General features: G+C 45.4%; 1 protein-coding gene across 2 annotated transcripts in view; it reads right to left on the bottom strand.

Annotated features, from left to right (window-relative positions):
• The window catches only part of cops3 (COP9 signalosome subunit 3), a 53774-nt gene that overhangs the window by 26140 nt on the left and 15517 nt on the right, over positions 1–12117 (bottom strand). For both annotated transcript variants that reach the window (XM_072481636.1, XM_072481635.1), the window contains exons 3-7: positions 10965–11077; positions 10799–10848; positions 3347–3439; positions 2389–2568; positions 1585–1725 (exon numbers count right to left, since the gene is read on the bottom strand). In XM_072481636.1, the coding sequence (XP_072337737.1) occupies positions 1585–1725; positions 2389–2568; positions 3347–3439; positions 10799–10848; positions 10965–11077 (577 nt within the window). The remainder of the gene's footprint in view (positions 1–1584; positions 1726–2388; positions 2569–3346; positions 3440–10798; positions 10849–10964; positions 11078–12117) is intronic.

Genomic DNA, 12117 nt, shown 5'->3' on the forward strand with positions numbered 1-12117 from the left:
CAACTGAAAACAAAGTTTGTTTAATTATAATTGAAATGTTAAAAAAAATGAAGTATCTTGGTATGACAAACATTTGGCTCTTGAGTCTGTGAAACTACATGCATTATCAAGTGCAGTACCCTCCTGTGCAGTGTAATACAAATAGAATAGGCCCATTTCTTCTTAGTGCATAGAACAAGAGTGGTGGTTTCACTCAGCTTATCAATGTAAACATGGGAAATGAATGGCAGGAAATGCTAAGATGTTAAATAGGGCAACCAGAAAGGAAAGTAACCTTCAAGCTGCAACACATTTGTAGAATTTTGAAATGGTAACTTTTAGACTTTACCATTGGAGGCACCATCTCCCAGTCACTTTTTCCTCAGCACTACTATCATCATGTCAGCCGTGCTGCTCACAAGGTGTTCAACAGTTTACATCATATCCCAGTCCAAATCTGAATTAAATCAAACCAAAGGACAGTCGGGGAAAGAGCAAAAATATCAAAACAAATAGTCAAAATTACCAAGTAATGGATACGCTTAGTCACTTTGAAGTATATATTTCTCACTGAGCCACTTTTTTAAGCAAAACAAAAATGAGTATGGCACAACTTTGCATCTATATAATGTGTTTAATTTGGAAAAATGTGCAAGGTACTTGACAGTGAGATAAGGAGCAAGTAGCCAGTTTTCGTAGGACGGCTAAGAAAGGTGGCCAAAGGGTTGATGGAAAAGGGATGTTTTGATGAGGCTTTTAAAAGATAGGAAGAGACAGATTTGTCTTTGGCACTTAGCTCAGAGCAGAGGGAGTGGGAGGGAAGGAAATCCAGGTAAGTGTGAAAGATTAGCCCCTAGCAGGCACTGTGGGGTGAACAAGAGGAGCATGGGTCAGTTGGGGTTAATGCTCGCAGGGGGTGAGGAAAGAGAGAAATAAATGCCACAATGAGCTCTTTGGACAATGCCAATGGACGCACAGGCAGATGTTCGTGAGCTTATCCCAAAGGTAGTCGAGATTGGGCATCAGCAAGAGAGAATGAAGGTAAAGAAATAGAACATCGGCAGCAGAGGATGAAAGTACAGGAATAGCAAAGACAATTGGCTGCAGGAGAGCCATATGAGAAATGCTGTACTTTAATTGGAAAGCTTAATTGTAGCTTGACAGCTAAATCAACCATCTCCAAACATGCATTCCTTCAGCCATAGTTTCAAAGTTTCATAATGAAAGTGCTTAGATTATAAAATGTTATGATTTAGGGCATGAACTGGGCGGATTGGGGTTTGTCGGATTTCAACACTAAACTAAAACTCACAAAACATTACACAGCATACACCAAATTAAATGAATAAAATAAAATAATGGGGTTTTAATTTTTAAATAAAGTAATACGTTGAATGATTTTAACATACTCGTTATCTGTAGACACTTAAGGTGAAAGCTATTAAAAAAAAGTGTCACGGGTTTGTGATGCAGCGTGAACAGTTCAAGGGCAACTCTACATTAGATCGTCTTTAATTACTTATTGAAAAAGAATTCTCACAACAAGATTAGTCAACAGTGAAGTGCTGAAAATTCTCACCTTTAAAATTAAATTTGCAATCTCACCTTAATGAATCTTCCCACTATCTGCGACGTGTACTTGGGTAGCTGCTGAACCTTTCCATGCAGAATCAAGGAGACAAGAATATACTTTTTATAAGACTCCAACATAATGTGACTGACTGCCATGGCTGGAGTTGTTATTGCCTGAGGTAAAAAAGGATATTTCTAATTGTTAATAAGAATTTCAACAAACTAATTTTACCACCTTCTTTTGAGTTAAAAGCCATCAACTGGGATAACAATTAATCAGATTAATAAAACCAAAGGCAGCCTTTCCCCGCTCGTACCACTACTGCATTAAAGCAATATTTCATAGAATTTACAGTGCAGAAGGAGGCTGGCTCTTGGAAAGAGCACCCAATATGATTCAAAAAGTCTGTGCAAGATTGATCTAATATTTAACATTTACCAGTTGTCCTGTTTATTAACTTCCTGGTATGTATTATATTCAAAAAGAATTATAAACAACCTCCCTTCCTATCTGCTACTATTTAAAGTTGCCATTAACTTCTTAGAATAAAACCTGGCATTATACCTGAAGAGTTACAATCTTGGTGCAAAGTTTGTAATATTGATAATATGGGGTCATCTGATATCGGTCACTGACGGGCTAGTGTCGGAAGTTGGAGGAAGAAATTTGTGGTAACCACAAATACTGTAATGCAATTTTACAGTAGTTTTAATACATCAATGCAGGATATTCAGTAAACAAATATTCAAACCTCAGCTTTGCACTTCCATCAGTTTAACTTTTCTGGAGCAATTAGGCAAGTTATAAGATATCACATCCAACTATGTTCATTTTACCTGTTCATAGAAATACAGTGCCCGCTCAAAATTCTTGAGTCCTGTGTAGATCATGCCACCATAATAGTAATAACATAGAAAGTGCTTGGCGTCATAGGCTCCATTCTCTTTACAAATATCCGTCATATCCACTTCCAGATAGGGAATTGCAGGATTGAAGCATTTTGCTAGTAGGCAAAGCTATCAAATGGAAAAAAGGGTTGTTGAACATACAAAGTACTTAAATATTACTGCATTTTTGAAAATAATGAGTAAAAAGTCACTCTCCTCTTGTATAGTTGAAAATCTGTACATGTAAAAGCTACACCAATGCAAAAGTCAAGCCTCACATTTTTAAGAATGCAATCAGGCACAGTTTGAACACCAGATTGCATATTAAACTAAATGTGAGGCATTAAGAAATGCAGACAGCTTACAAAGGGAAAGTCTGAAACGTAGATTTAATTTGTTCCTTTTAATTAATTTACAGGATGCGGGCATCGCTGGCTGGGCCAACGGCTTGTTAAATATATAGCATTTTTTTTAAGACTGGGCTAATTTTCAATCATTTCAAAAAATGAATGCTGACAATATAACAAATACACAGCGTTTGGGAAAGATGACAATTGGTTCAAACAGAATATTAATAATTGAAAGGCCAATACTCATTAAGTATCTCAGGTCGGCCAAACACCTGCTGATGTCCATTTGGTTCCCTTCCGTAACTGGGCCAGGTTCCCCTGCCACCAGCTTTTCTCATTCTGTCATCACTTATTACAGCTTGGACCAAAACTAGAAATGTTAGGCTTGCCTCCACATGCCTAAATTCCAAAACAAAGGAGAGATACAGAGGACGAAGGGACCACCCAAATTACAAAAGATCAAGATCCTCAAAAATACCATTACTGTGGTAGAAAACACCATGATTCTTTGTATATAAAGTAAAGATCATTTGTACACACAAATAAAATAATCTTACCTGGCAGAGGTCAGCGTGAACTGAGGTAAGTTGGTTTGTGTTCATCTGCATCTTGTCTATGGCCTGTTTTAGAATGCTAATGCCTCTCAGCGGCTTTAAAAAAATTAAACTAAATATTATTCTTTTCCTCGATACATTAAATACAAAAATAAAAATTACGCCCTCAACCCCAACTAACAACACGATCAGCTGCAAGCTAGGGCAAGCAGTATAATCTTTGTGTTTCCCAATCCTAATCTCTGTCCAACAACCCCAAGAGGAGGATTATGGGCATTAAAGATGTAATGGAGGTGGGCTATAATGCCCAGGGTCCAATAGTCCATTGGCATTATTAAGAACTGAACACGAGTAATGGCCACAAGTTGTGAAATCTATGCTTAAGTACTGTACTCAAGTAAGAAATCAACTTCTGGTGGCGTCTATGAAGGAGTAGGTCGCACATTTGGTGGCTCCCGCTCGGGTCGGACCTTTGGACCTTTTCCCCCGATTTTTTACCGGACGTGATTTGGAAAATTGATGGTAGAGACAATTGTTGATTGGATTCCCACATCGGTGCATGGAAAGGCGGACTAGAAGTGCTCGCAAAGGAAGAAACAGACGAACAGAGAAGGCTTGGGCTGAAGCTGCAGCGGGAGAAAGCATGGCGGATGATCGGAGTCCTGGCTTGCCGACCCAGTGGTCAACGGAGCAGCTGATGCAATTTATCCAGGAGGGCTTCGCCAAGCAGAAGCAGGAATGTTTGGATCAATTGCGTGGCTGGAGCTCAGATTGGATTCCCAAGATCAGGCGATCCAGAAAGTAGAGAAGTCGATGGCCGAGCAGGAGGAACATCAAACTGTGATGGAGTTGGAGGTGGGGATGCTGAGAGACCAGCAAAAAAGGATTCTGGAGAAGGTGGAGGGCCTGGAGATTAGGTCCCGCCGGCAGAATCTGAGAACTGTCGGTCTCCCGGAGGGGTCCGAAGGAGCGGACGCTGGGGCATACATAGATGGCATATTCGAGAAGCTGCTGGGGGATGGGACATTCTCCCGACCCTTGGAGGTGGACAGGACTCACAGAGCGCTCGCGAGGAAGCCGCGAGTCCCCCCCGTCCCCCCCGGGAGGATAATGGTGGTGAGATTCCACAGGTACTGGGACAAGGAGCGTATTTTACAGTGGGCCAGGCAGACACGGAGCTGTAGATGAGAGAACAGTATCTTGCGGATCTATCAGGACCTGAGTGCAGAGGTGGCCAGGAGGAGAGCGGGGTTCAATCAGATAAAGTCGACCCTTTTTAAGAAAAAGGTTACGTTTGGACTGCTGTATCCGGCCCGTCGCTGGGTCACGCATGAGCAGCAACATTTTTATTTCGAGTCGCCTGAGGAAGCGATGAACTTCGCGAAAAGGAAAGGACTGGCGGCGGACTGAGGACTTTGAACTTTGCTGCAACGTTCACATTTATAAAAAAAAAGAAAATTTCTTGTTTTTTCGTTTTGTGGACGCTATTTGTAATGCCTTCTGTATTGATTTGGGGCCAGTTGCGGAGCTAAGTGAGTTTTCTTTCCATAAATTTAGAGTACCCAATTCATTTTTTCCAATTAAGGGGCAATTTAGCGGGCCAATCCATCTATCCTGCACATCTTTGGGTTGTGGGGGCAAAACCCACGCAGACACGGGGAGAATGTGCAAACCCCACACGGACAGTGACCCAGAGCCGGGATCGAACCTGGGACCTCGCCGCCGTGAGCCAGCAGGGCTAACCCACTGCGCCACCATGCTGCCCAGAGCTGAGTGAGTTAAAGTTTACATTTGCACTGATGGGGGATGGAGCTTTGTTTATTAGTGTGTTTGCTGGATCTTCTGTTTGATCTTTTCTTTGTTTATCAGGTTTTTTTCAAGGGCAATTGGGTTGGGACTGGTTTTTCGTTTGAATATGTGTGTATGAGCGGGAGGTGTGAGGGAGGGGAACAAAAGGTGGGAGAATGTCTGGCGCCAGGGGAGAGGGCCACCAAGCTAGCTGGGTGGGCTAGCTCACGGAAGCGCAGTGTGGTGTGAGCAGATGTTAGGCTTATCGAAGGGGTTGATTTACATTGTGCTGGGGGGGGGAAATGTTCTGCTGACGAGGGAGGGACTTTTGCGGAGGGACAGAGAGGATGTCAGGAGCAGAGGCTGCCTGGGGGCGGGCCAGTGGAGGCTTGGGCTGGAGACTGGCCCAAGAAAGGTGATGGCTGATCGCCGAAGGGGGGGGGGGGCGATGAGCCCCCCAACTGGGCTGATCACCTGGAATGTATGAGGGCTAAATGGGCCGGTTAAGAGGGCACGCATGTTCGCGCATCTGAGAGGACCGAAGGCGGAAGTGGTAATGTTACAGGAGACGCACCTTAGAGTAGCAGATCAGATTAGATTAAGGAAGGGATGGGTCGGGCAGGTTTTTCACTCAGGGCTGGACTCGAAGACTAGAGGGGTCATGATCCTGATGAATAAGCAAGTGGCGTTCGAGGCTGGAAGAGTAGTTACGGATGTGGGACGCCAGCACATTATGGTCAGTGGGAAGCTGGAGGGGGTGCAGGCGGTACGTAAATGTGTATGCGCCAAATTCGGATGATGTGGAGTTTATAAAGAGGATGCTGGGGAAGATACCGGACCTAGATTCGCATAAGTTGGTCATGGACTTCAACACAGTTATTGACCCTGGTCTAGACCGGTCGAGTTCAAAGACGGGCAGGGTGCCAGCAATGGCAAAGGAGCTAGAGGAGTTCATGGAGCAAATGGGGGGGGGGGGGGGGTTTATTTTGAGCAGTGCTCGACTGACGGGGGTGGTGGACACTGGGTACTCGGCGATTACAATCTCAGATCATGCACTGCACTGGGGTGACCTTCAGGTTAGCATGGACAGTAGCCAGCGCCCGCACTGGAGACTGGACGTGGGACTTTTAGCTGACGAAGAGGGGTGCGGGCGGTTGAGGAAATGTATTCAGAACTACCTGGAAGTCAAAGACACGGGGGAAGTTTCGGCAGCGGGGGTCTGGGAGGCATTGAAGACGGTGGTTAGAGGGGAGCTGATCTCGATACGGGCCCACAGGAATAAGGTGGACAGGGCAGAGATGGACCGACTGGTAAAGGAGATATTACAGGTCGACAGGAGGTATGCGGAGACCCCAGATGCAGGGCTTTTAAGGGAACAGCGGAGGCTAGAGGTGGGAGTTTGGCTTGTTAACCACAGGGAGGGCGGTGGAGCAACTGAGAAAGGCGAGGGGGACGATTTATTCGCATGGAGAGAAGGCCAGCAGAATGCTTGCATAGCAGCTTAGAAAGAGGGAGGCAGCAATTGAGGTAGGGAAAGTAAAGGACGGGGACGGGAACCTGGTTGGAGATTCAGCAGGGGTGAATAAGGCGTTTAAGGAGTTTTACAGTAGGCTGTAAGGGTCGGAACCCCCAGCTGGGTCGGAGGAGATGAGGCACTTCTTAGGGGGGTTGAATTTCCCGAAGGTGGATGGGAGGCTGGTAGAAGGGCTGAGGGCCCCGATCGGGTTGGAAGAGATAGCGAAGGGTCTGAAGGCCATGCAGTCGGGTAAAGCCCCGGGGCCGGACGGGTACCCAGTGGAGTTCTATAAAAAGTTCTGAGATATTGGGGCACTGTTGACGAGGACACTCAATGAGGCAAGGGAGCGTGGGGTGTTTCCTCCGACGATGTTGCAGACCATGATTTCATTGATCCTGAAGTGGGACAAGGACCCGGAGCTGTGTGGGTCCTACAGGCCGATATCCCTATTGAATGTGGACGCCAAACTGCTGGCCAAAATCTTGTCGTCTAGGATTGAGGACTGTGTTCCTGATGTTATTGGGGAGGACCAGACGGGGTTTGTTAAGGGAAGGCAGTTGGTGGCCAATGTAAGAAGGTTGTTAAATGTGATCATGATGCCCCCGGAAGGTTGGGTGGTGGAGGTGGTGGCCGCAATGGACGCAGAGTAGGCGTTTTATCAAGTAGAATAGGAATATCTGTGTGAGGTGCTGGGACGGTTTGGATTTGGGCGGGGCTTTATTGACTGAGTCAGTTTGTTGTATCAGGCTCCTATGGCGCGCGTACGGACAAATAGGACAATATCGGGTTATTTTAGGCTACATTGGGGGATGAGACAGGAATGCCCCCTCTCCCCATTGTTGTTTGCGTTGGCCATAGAAGCGTTGGCAATTGCGCTGAGAGCCTCAAGGGGCTGGCCGGGGGGGGGGGGGGATTGGAACACAGAGTCTCGCTTTACACAGACGACCTGTTCCTGTATGTCTCGGACCCATGAGAGGGGATGAAAGCAATTATGAGGATTCTGGGGGAATTTGGACGGTTTTCAGGGTATAAACTAAATATGGGGAAAAGTGAGATGTTTACGGTCCAGGCAAGGGGGCAGGGAGGCGATTGGGGGAGCTGCCGTTTAGAGTGGCAGGTGGAAGCTTTCGGTACCTAGGTCTCCTGGTGGCGTGGGAATGGGAACGGTTGCACAAGCTAAATCTGGCCCGACTAGTAGGCCAAAAGAAGGACGGTTTTCGGAGGTGGGACGCCCTCCCGTTGTCACTAGCTGGGAGGGTGCAGACAGTGAAAATGACGGTCCTTGCGAGATTCCGGTTTGTGTTTCAGTGCCTCCCCATCTTTATTCCACGGTCCTTTTTTAAACGGGTCAACAAGGTAGTTACTGGCTTTGTATGGGCAGGTAAGACCCCGCGAGTTAAAAAAGGGAATGCTTGAGCGGAGCCGGGGGGGGCTGACGCTGCCGAACTTCAGTAATTACTATTGGGCAGCGAATATAGCCATGACCAGGAAGTGGGTGGAGGGAGGAGGGTCGGTGTGGCAGCGAATAGAGGCAGCTTCATGCAAGGGCACCAGCTTGGGGGTGTTGATAACAGCGCCTCTGCCGTTCCCGCCGGCACGGTACTCCACCAGCCCCGTGGTGGTGGCGGCCCTGAGGATGTGGGGGCAATGGAGGAGGCATGTGGGAGCGGAGGGAGCATCGGCGTGGTCTCCAATTTGTAATAATCACCGGTTTGCCCCAGGAAGGATGGATGGAGGGTTTCGGAGATGGCAAAGTGCAGGGATTGAGAGGATGGGGGATATATTTATAGAGGGGAGCTTTCCTAGTCTAAGGGAGCTGGAGGAGAAATTTGGATTGGCGAGGGGAAACAAATTTAGGTACCTGCAGGTGCGGGACTTCCTACGTAGGCAGGTTTCAACCTTCCCGCTCCCACCGCCAAGGGGGATACAGGACAGGGTAGTTTCCATAGTGTAGGCAGGAGAAGGGAGGGTCTCTGACATCTACAAGGAACTCATGGGGTCAGAGGGGACGCAGACGGAGGAGCTGAAGCGCAAGTGGGAAGAGGAGTTGGGAGGAGAAATAGAGGATGGTCTCTGGGCGGACGCGTTGAGTAGAGTCAACGCATCCACAACATGTGCCAGGCTCTGCCTGATACAGTCTAAGGTTGTTCACCAGGCTCACATGACAGTGGCTCGGAAGAGCAGGTTCTTTGGGGTGGAAGATAGGTGTGCAAGGTATGCGGGAGGGCAAGCGAACCATGTCCACATGTTCTGGACATGCCCAAAGCTTTGGGGATTCTGGCAGGGGTTTGCGGATGTCATGTCCATGGTGTTAAAAACAAGGGTGGCAATGAGTCCAGATTTTCGGAGTGTCGGAAGATCCAGGAATCCAGGAGGAGAAAGAGGCAGACCTTCTGGCCTTTGCTTCTCTGGTAGCCCGGAGACGGATATTATTAGCTTGGAGGGACTCAAAGCCCCTGAAGTCAGAGACCTGGCTATCTGACATGGCTAGCTTTCTCTGCTTGAAGAAAATCAAGTTCGCCTCGAGAGGGTCAATGGTAGGGTTCTCCCGGAGGTGGCAGCCATTCGTCGACTTCTTTGCGGCAAATTATCGTCAGCAGAAGGGGCGGGGGGGATGAGTGTTAGCTTAGTTTAGAGTAGGGGGTTAGTAAAGGCGGGACCTGTAAGGGAGGAAGACGGCTTTTGCACTATGTTTATAAATTCATGTACATGAATTACATTGTTGTTGTTGTAAAACCATAAATACCTCAATAAAATGTTTATTCAAAAAAAAGTAAGAAATCAAAGGGCAGCATGGTGGCGCAATGGTGGGTTTCACCCCCAGAACCCAAAGATGCGCAAGTTAGGTGGATTGGCCACTCTAAATTGCCCTTTTAATTGGAAAAAATTAATTGCGTGCTTTAAATTTATAAAAATATTTTTTAAATGTAAGAAATCAACAACTTCAGGAGGGGAAGAAAACAAAAATAGGGGGGAAACGTGTTAAGAAAGAAACACCCCAAAATATTTTAAGCTTAAAAAAAATCTGATTATTACCTTTATGCACTATACAAAGAAAATTATAATTTCATCCAGAAACACAAAATGTGAAGTTGAATATTAACTTTCTAATATTTCCAACATGAATACTGTCTATAAGTCACTGTTATGAGCATAAAGAGGTATTTGTTGATTATCTAGTTTACAATATAAAACAGATAAGTACTTTGGACCATACTTGATTTTCCCCAAGTAACTGGTATTTCAATGCCAAACAGGCCATCTTTAATCATCTTGTATTTTAAAATGATGTTATCAGATTCTTTAAATACTACTATGTACGTCACTATTTATTTTTAATCTTATACTTTATTACCAAACATCCAATCCTAAAATTGAATTCATTTTATTCAAAGAGTTTCTGGACACTAAAGTTCTTCAGAAGATCATAAGTGTTTATGCAGATGGTACACCAGAATAACGCAACTGTCAAGGGTCCCTACTTGTGACGAAGGTCAATGGAATTCCACAAGCAAAAAATTTTGAGATTTTGTTTAATTCCTGCATATTTACTAGATTCCCACAAAATTTACTGAGATTAAAAAGCTGGGTCATTTAACAATTATATTTGGAATCTTAACTTTTAATTTTCCCGCTACAGTTAAAATAGCTACCTGCCATTTAATGAAAAATAGAATAAGTCCTTAGCAGAAAATCTTACTGCTGCCTGTCCCTGCTCTTTGAAAGGATTATCCAATTAGTCCCATTCTTCTGCTCTTTCTTCGTAGATTAAAATCTTTTCCTTTTCAAGTATTTACTTAAAAACATTTTGCCCCAAACTATTTAAATTGGGCAAAATTAATTTTTAACTTTCATCCTATTAGCTATTTCTCCCCATTCACATTATGCGTCATTCCCAGTAACCATGCCTCTGTCAATGCTCGCCTCAGCAAGCTGCTGAGATGTGCAAGAAATGTCCCTCACCTCTCCAATCTGTGCAACACATCAACTTGCACAGATTCTAGTTAACTTTGAATAAACTGGAACATATGATAACAGTAAGCAAAATAATAGTTTCATAACAATACTTTTATTCAAATATTCACAATAATGTTTCATTCATATTCGGAAGCACATTTAAAAACTACGTGAAAATTTACTGAAATGTTTACCTGTTTTCTTTCTACTAAAGCATTTGTTAACTGATGACAAAGACCCGCAACTATAGAAAGAAAAAAATCAAATATAAGCATGAACAGTGCTAAAAATGTATTTCAAAATTAAAATGTGAAAACTTGACTGTAAACATGGAGAGTATGTTACAGAAAAGGTACTTACAAGTGTCTGTTGCATATCTGATGTGCTCGCCATTGCAAGTGCTAATAAAAAGTTGAACTTGGGAGAATAAAGTCTCAAAATCTGGGATACTGGGCATAGAAAATTTCACATACCTGCACAAAAAAGAAACTTAGAAAAATAGCAATGCAATACTATTATTTGATTTTCTTTGGTGATATATCACAACAATTCAATTGCTCTTGAACCTAGGAATATTAGAGTAGAGCAGATTAAAAATATAGCTGATCAGGGGAGGCTGCTATTTCATCCGGCCAAGATAAGCTTCCATACCTGGGCATTCGGTGGCTCCACAAACTTAACTTCTCTAGTCTGGTGGATGGGGTGAAGGCCAATTTGAAAAGGTGGGATGCCCTCCCACTGACCTTAGCGGGGAGGGTACAGATGGTGAAAATAAATATTCTACCAACATTTTTGTTCCAGTGTCTCCCAGTCATTCTTCCCAAGGCTTTCTTTTGCAGGGTTAACAAATTGATAACCGGGACTTCCGGTTGCGGCCATGCCTGGATAGGTCGCACATTCGGCAGCTCCCGCCGGGAACGGACTTTTGGGCTCTCTAGAGAGGCCCCAACGGCACTTGTTCGATGGCTTCCAGTGTGGGAAGGTGACAGCAAGGTCCCCCCGACAGTATATGGATTGGACCAGGAGTGGAGCGGTGAAAAAAGGGATCTTGGAGCAGCGAAAAGTGAGAGGGAGAAAAAGCAAGATGGCGGCGGGTGGAGACAAGCAGCATGGGCGCAGTGGTCGCAGGAGCAGCAGGGGTTTCTTAAACGCTGCTTTCAGGAGCTGAAAAGCGAAATGCTGCCGCCAATGAAGGCGGCGATTGAGAAGCTAGTGGAGACCCAGAAGGCCCAAGGGGCGGTGATCCGAGAGGTGCGGCAAAAAGCCTCGGAGAACGAGGACTGGATCTTGGGCCTGGCGGTGAAGGTGGAGGCACACGAGGAGCTGCACAAGAGGTGAGCGGAAAGATTTGAGGACCTGGAGAATAGGTCGAGGAGGAAGAATCTTCGGATTCTGGATCTCCCTGAAGGAGTGGAGGGGCCCGATGCCGGGGCATATGTGAGCACGATGCTCAATTCGCTGATGGGCGCGGGAGCCTTCCCAAGGCCCCTAGAGCTAGATGGGGCGCACTGGG

This window comes from Scyliorhinus torazame, chromosome 17, assembly GCF_047496885.1.
Source record: "Scyliorhinus torazame isolate Kashiwa2021f chromosome 17, sScyTor2.1, whole genome shotgun sequence".
Taxonomy (NCBI): domain Eukaryota; kingdom Metazoa; phylum Chordata; class Chondrichthyes; order Carcharhiniformes; family Scyliorhinidae; genus Scyliorhinus; species Scyliorhinus torazame.